The sequence below is a fragment of the Nanorana parkeri genome, unplaced genomic scaffold (genome assembly GCF_000935625.1).
Source record: "Nanorana parkeri isolate BGI_ZX_2015 unplaced genomic scaffold, ASM93562v1 scaffold35, whole genome shotgun sequence".
Taxonomy (NCBI): domain Eukaryota; kingdom Metazoa; phylum Chordata; class Amphibia; order Anura; family Dicroglossidae; genus Nanorana; species Nanorana parkeri.
Genome location: NW_017306303.1, coordinates 1,070,026 through 1,076,848, shown reverse-complemented (window position 1 = coordinate 1,076,848; position 6,823 = coordinate 1,070,026). Strand labels below are relative to the sequence as shown.

The 6,823-nt window shown below is 40.7% G+C and overlaps 1 protein-coding gene across 1 annotated transcript in view; it reads right to left on the bottom strand.

The window, feature by feature from the left end:
- Window positions 1-6,823, bottom strand: part of ARHGAP9 (Rho GTPase activating protein 9) — a 109,045-nt gene that overhangs the window by 45,143 nt on the left and 57,079 nt on the right. The window contains exons 6-7 of the mRNA XM_018569536.1: window positions 2,640-2,804; window positions 499-612 (exon numbers count right to left, since the gene is read on the bottom strand). Coding sequence (XP_018425038.1) covers window positions 499-612; window positions 2,640-2,804 — 279 coding nt within the window. The remainder of the gene's footprint in view (window positions 1-498; window positions 613-2,639; window positions 2,805-6,823) is intronic.

Genomic DNA, 6,823 nt, shown 5'->3' with positions numbered 1-6,823 from the left:
GGAACGGACGGGGGAGGGGCGGGTACAGCTGGCTCTGCCTCTAGATAGGCAGAGCCAGCTGTCACTCACGCAGCTGGGCGGATCTCGACGTCTAAGTCGGGATCCGCTCCGGCGTCTCAGTATACCGCGAGCTATAGCTCGCGGTATACTGAGCTTAGGGTAACGGGAGGACGCTAGTTTGTGTCCTCCCGTTACCCTAAGGAGAACTATGGGGAAAAACACTGACCCCATAGTTCTCCTTTAAGTGTGTCTATGTGTCTTAATTTGCTTCCGATTACTGTATTTCAATATTAATATGAAGTCAATACAGAGTTTATGTTATGATACGGTACATGGTATAGTATGGGGTATGGCATTAGTTAGACCTATTTTTAATAGTAACTCTTAAGCAACCAGAAACAACATTTGTCTGTAATCTACCAATCCCTGGGGATACCGGATAATGGGGAGTTTATTGTATGTATACTGTTACAAAGGTATCATAGAAAAATTACTTACATGAGGCACATCCAAAACTGTGAGCAGAGGGAGCTTATTTAGTTCTGTATTTATGTTTGTGTTATTATCATAACTTTCCACCATATGATGTGACAGATTCCTCCTGTGGTTTGACTGTAAAGCAAAAAAATGAATAGCACATGTAATTCATTGTTTAATCATTCAGTCTATCCATCTGTCCGTCTATCTCTCTGTCTGTTTGCCATTATTGAGATGTCAAGCAATACAGTCATATCACTGCTAAAATCCCTGCCAAATCCATGCAAATCCCTGCTAAAGGAGTACAAATACTTACCTTGTGGGTGGGTCCTTGCAACCCTCACATACAATGCAGAACTGCTGGTAGCCTGCAGGGAATAAAGTAAGTATTTGTACTTATTCCTCTCCCCCTAGCCAAATGAGCATTTAACCCATGTAATGCAGAGGGGACTCCACTTCATGGGTACATTTTACAGCAGTCTGAAGTTGGGCTTTATTATGGCTGGATTTATAATTTAACTTTCCCTCCCCCCTTCTGGCTGTCTTCTGTTCCCCCCATTTTTAAAGTGCACACCCATGAGTATCTTATCTGGTCAGTGGCGTTACAAGGCGGGTGCGGGGGGTGCGGCCCGCACCCAGGTGTTACCATTGGGGGGGTGACACCAAAATTACTGAAAGTCACCCCCTATGAAAAGTTGGGCACTCGGTCACGGACCGAAAGCCCGACAGTGTCAGGAGAGAGGAGGGGACCTGGCGGCATACCTCATCCCGCCGGGTGAACGTCCCCTCCTCTCTCTGCAGGCGTCCATAAGACGACCGCACATGCGTGATGATGCCATCGCGCACGCGTGATGACGTCTCGCTGGGGTGTCACCCAGTCTCCGCTCCGGGTGTCACCCAGCCTCGGGACGCCCCTGTATCTGGTCACTATAAATTAATAAACAATTTACTAAGAATATACTAACATAAAAGGAGGTTATTAAAAACAGTAGGCAAAAACATAGTACATAGTAACCATTGTCACTGAGACAGAAAGATGAAAAATTCAAAATTCAAAATTTTAGAGTTCTCAACAGAGCAGGAAGTGAGGCAAAATCCTCCAATTGGGTCACTTGTTCCTATGACAACTGTCTCAGATTAGGAATTGTACTTACTTACATAGATGTACTCTCATTTCCTGTCCTGACTCCAGGACAGAAAATGAAGGGAATACTCAGAGGGACACAGACAGCAAAAAAATTACCTGATAAGGTCTCTAACTCTTCCCTACTCTATTTAAACTAAAAAAAGTTTTGGCATTACATGTACTTAAATAAATAATTAAGTGTCCATTCACACCCAAATCGGAAGGAAATCGCAGCAACGGAGGGTCCGTTGACTTGCAGTTGTACCTTTCCGATTTCCTTACGATCTGTTGCATCGTGATACGTTTTCCAACAGATACTAACAGAAGGGCACTGGAAAATGAATGGGTGTGAATAGGCTAGTTCACACTGGATCTGTTGCATTATGTTCCACTGAAAAAAAGTAGTGCATGCGATATTTTTTTTCCAGCACAGCATAACGTAAAGCAATATAATGCAACGCAACGGAGCAGTGTGAACAAGCCCCATTCACATCCATTCCCTTTTCGTTGCCCTTCCGTTAGCATTCATTGTTAAAAAACTGATCGCAACTTAATGAATGCGATGTGAATGGGTCCTACATGTATTTTTCAATGCAACATGTCTAAGTGCTTAGTATTCATTGTTTTACAAACTATTTCAAAGGAATAAAAACTATCGAAAATAATATAACCAGGACTGGACAGCAAGACACGATCTGACTCAGTATAAAATAGACAAACTTAATGAGTGGAATTGATCAAAACTGGAGTATACAAAATCAGGAGCAGCTGTGCATGGCAACCAATCAGCTTCTATCTTTCATTTTTTAATCTTAACTGAACAAACTGAACAGAGAAGCTGAATGGTTGCCCTGGGCAATTGCTCCAGATTTGTTCTGCTCCAGTTTTAACAAATTCCCCTCAATGTGTTTATATGAGTTTTAAAAGAGCAGATGACAATATATATTTAATATGCACATATAAATCTAATTACTCATACATTTTTAATAAGCACATTTGATGTGCCTTATATTGTAGTAATAAAATCCAAGTTTACCCTGGGCCTCTGTGAATTGGAGAGAACCATAGACCTGGTGTAACTAAGTTTTGGTATGTGAAGATCAGGCCTCCGAACATCACAGCTTGGGCTGTTCAGACTGCTGCAGGAAGAAGACAAGCTGCTAATAGATGATGTGTTCTGCTCTTCATATGATTCAGTGATCTGAAAATAAGATATAAAAAAAAAAACACATGACCATATGCACATATGTAACTGTTGATGATTTCCTTGAAGCTGATGGATGATTAAAAAAACAAACTAAACCACTTGGTTCTATTGATCACACAATGCAACACAATAGAATGTAAAAAAAATACTGACTTAGACAATGCAAACAAAGGAAACAACCCAAGGCAGTGATACATAATGCTTTGTGAAAATATGCCAGGGCTTCTCATCCTTCCTGCTGGAATTAAAACACTCTGAAAATTACTTTTTCACCCAATATGCATGAGTTCAACCACTGCCGAGTATAACAGAGGACATTGACATGCTGTGTCCAAAAATGTCCAACCCACTTTTTAAAGTATCCAATACACAATGCATTGAAACAGCATTGAAGCAATTTGATTCTGTGGATGAATACTTGAAAATGAACCTGTGGTTTGCCTATGCAACAGGTTCATTCAATTATACGCACATTCTCTTTGTTCTCCCACCGCACCAACAGAAATATCTGTGAAAGCTCAAAAGGTGCTCTGGTTGGAGCTTACACAGGTCTAAGGTCTTCCTGCCCACCCCCATGTGATGGGACTGGTGATCGGTCACTTAGACACCCACAGCTAGATTGTGGAAGCCAAGGAGTCATCGCATAAGGTCACATGCTTCCCATATCCAGAAATACTGGGTACTTCTTTACCTTCCAGGTAGCAGAACTGAGCACAGGGAGGACAAAAAGAAGATCAGTGTATGACGGGGGGAGGGGTTGGCATTTAACCACTTCATCTCTTGCACTTGTAAAATGAACCTGAACAATTTTTACATTTCTGCTATGGATCTATTGATGGAGCAATAACTTTGTTATTACTTAGAGTGACATTAAAGTCATACATATCCCCCCATGCTGTTTTAAGGACTTACCTTAAATGATGGCTCTTGATCCAATCATTTTCTTTCTTCCACTTGTATTCAGCAATCCCTCCAGCGCTGGTGCCGGTCTCTGATCCAGCGCAGACTGTTGTCTCTTCCTGTCCCGCGGTGTCTGTCCGATTTGCACGCTCCCGGCTGTGTGCATTCAGCTCCACTGTGTCTCTCCTCTTCTCCCCACTAAAGATCTGTACTGTGTATGTGGCCGCCCATCATCCTGCTCGGCTGAGATCTTTGGACGGGAGCGAGCATCGGTGACAGAGATAAGTAATTACCTTTTTGGTAACTTTTTTTATTTTTTAAAATGTTTTTGCATATACTGTAGATATATGCAAAAAAAAAAACCCAGAGAGTTTATTTCTACCTTAAGATAACAAATGAATACGTATATCAGAAAACACACAGCTTCCTTTTGGCTTATTGTCTTGCAAAAGTATTTTATGTATATGCAATCAAAACAAATCAAGACAAAACAAATCAAATACACTTTTCCCAATTTCACCAGTGTTAGTTTTAAAACTAGCGCTACATAGATACAAAAGGAAAATCTTTTTTCTAAAATGTGTCCCCTTTATAATGACACAAAAAATTACATTTCTGTCTAATATAAAGTATGGTGCAGTTATTAACAACTGATATAAAGAAGTGTTTACAATGCAACACTAAAAAAAACTTGAAAACAATATATAATTGTTAATGGTTTGAAAAATATAAATACAAATCAGCAGACAAATAATAGGGGAGGCAGGCGTTAATTAGAACGGATTGTGGTTACCTAAGGGTTAATAACGTGTCAAATAGCAACAAGTCTTACTTTAAAAAAAAAAACTTTTATTTTTTTCTAAGGTTTCGTTAACATGATATGCATATCTAAGGATGTACCTTTGATTTGCATCATATTAAAAATGATGCTACAATAATGTTGTTGCATAGTACTTATTAGTGAAGCTTCATTTTACACAATGGCTACCGGTGCACAGAGTGAGAGCCAGTTGAGGCTCACCAATCATAGCAACTGAATGCTTGTGCAAAAAGGCCTGAGTAAATACGTATGGAATACACGGCTAAAGATAAAATGATTACGTTGTTATGGCATATGCCATATGTCCTAGGTCTGTAACTGGTTACTGAACCATGTGAATCAAGCTGTCATGTGTGCCACTGCTCACTTCATATTTTTGGCAACCCAGCAGCAGGTTCTTGCTGAGATTGTGGTACAAATACATTAAGTCAGCCTGTTCACAGGATCGAGGGAACCTAATTATTTTCTCAGAAATGTCATGCCTGAGGCAATGAAGCACCCTGGAAAGATTTGTCTGGAAAGAGATCACTATTTCAGGTATGTACTTGAAATATAAACTGAAGGGCTTGATACATAGCAACCAGCCAAATCTCAGATTACTGAAGTCTGATGACTGATAGATAAATTCTGATTCTTTGCTGTAGGCTGTGTCATTATCATTTTACTTTTTGCCTTTATTAACAGCCAGGTCATGCTGTTAACCTGGATTTTGTTAACTGCCTGACATGAATGTGAGTGAGCTATAATCATAGTACAGATACTTTGGGGCATTGCTATAGTAAATGTGACAAGCAGTGGATGTTTTCCAACCCAGTGATGAATTACTCTGTCAACAATAGTCTATTAAAAAAAACATGTCACTGCTAATTCAAATGATATTTTAGGACAACACGTTTCCTTAGTTTTCATGCGATGGAATTCCCCTGGTTGCAATCCAAAGCCTGTACATAATCATTAAGTAAACATTTTTGGTTTCACAACTAGGTTTGTAGAAAGGGAGTGTGAAACACAGTCATTATTTAAAATATGCTTTATACCACTGATGTTTGCTTGCTTTCTTCACTTCAATAGTTATGTGAATATTTTATTACCATTATAAAAAAGTGTGCTGCCACAGCTCATTCACGGCATCTGTCAATTTTTGCAATAGTAGAAAGATCAGCAGTGAAGTCCTAACACTGTATCCAGTGTGCTGTACACAGAGGCGTCCCTATAAAGGGTGGAGGGGGGTGCTGGTGGTGCACGTTACGTTGGGGGCGGTTGTTGGCAGAGCACATTATATATGGGGTGGGGGACGCGGTGATATCGGCGGTGGTCACTGGTTGCCAGGAGCTGGGCGGGACGCAAGCCAGAGTGTTCTGCTCTGCTCCTGGCAACCGTTGACGTCAGTGAGCTTGGCGAGACATCGGCCAGAGCATCACAGGTTGCTAAGAGCTCTTAGCAACCTTAGAAGCTCTTATTAGAAAGGGGATGGCAGGCACACCTGCTGCCCCTCCACGTGACCCAATGAGATGCCGCATGAGGCAACCACCTAAGGATGCCTCATTATGGGGATTGCCCTGGCTGAACAGTTTAAGCTCTTCGCTATTTCTATGTGCTGACCTCCTCTTACATGTACATATGAGACAGGGACGCCTTTCAAAACAACGTATGTAGGCAAAGAAAAACTCCTCTCTACACCCCCAGTCATGTGGACCAAAAAGTATTTATACAGAAAAACATGACTAGTTAAACCAACAAAAAATGTGTTTTATATTGGCTTTCCAAAATGACAAATGCTATCTTTAAAGAGAAACTAAACCCAATGATTTAACTGTTTCCAAAAGCAAGGCTTGTTCACACCACATCAGTTGATCTGCATTGGTGTGCACAGTTGATCTGCATTGATCTGCTATTGGAATTCGTAGCTGTGCCGCCCCAATAGGGGCATAGAATATGAGATGCATAGCCTCAGTTAATATTAGCATTGTTATATAGGTTAGAATTTATATAGTGTGATTTGCCTAACTATTTTCTCATAGCTAAATTCATGTGTTATCCTATGCTGCCATCTAGTGGCCTTTTGTTGTAACAAACATGTTTTCTGTAATTATTCCTCATGTGACGATGTATTTCCCCCTAGTGTACGCCCCTTCCTTCTTCCTGTGTGCAGTACTTCCTGTGTCATGGCCACAGTTAGAAGCCACATGTAACAAGGACAAACATGTAATCTGCACAGTACGTAGGAAAGGCATCATTTTCTGACCGCACAATACTATAACCATTCAACTGCTGTTCCTATCATCTGCTGTAA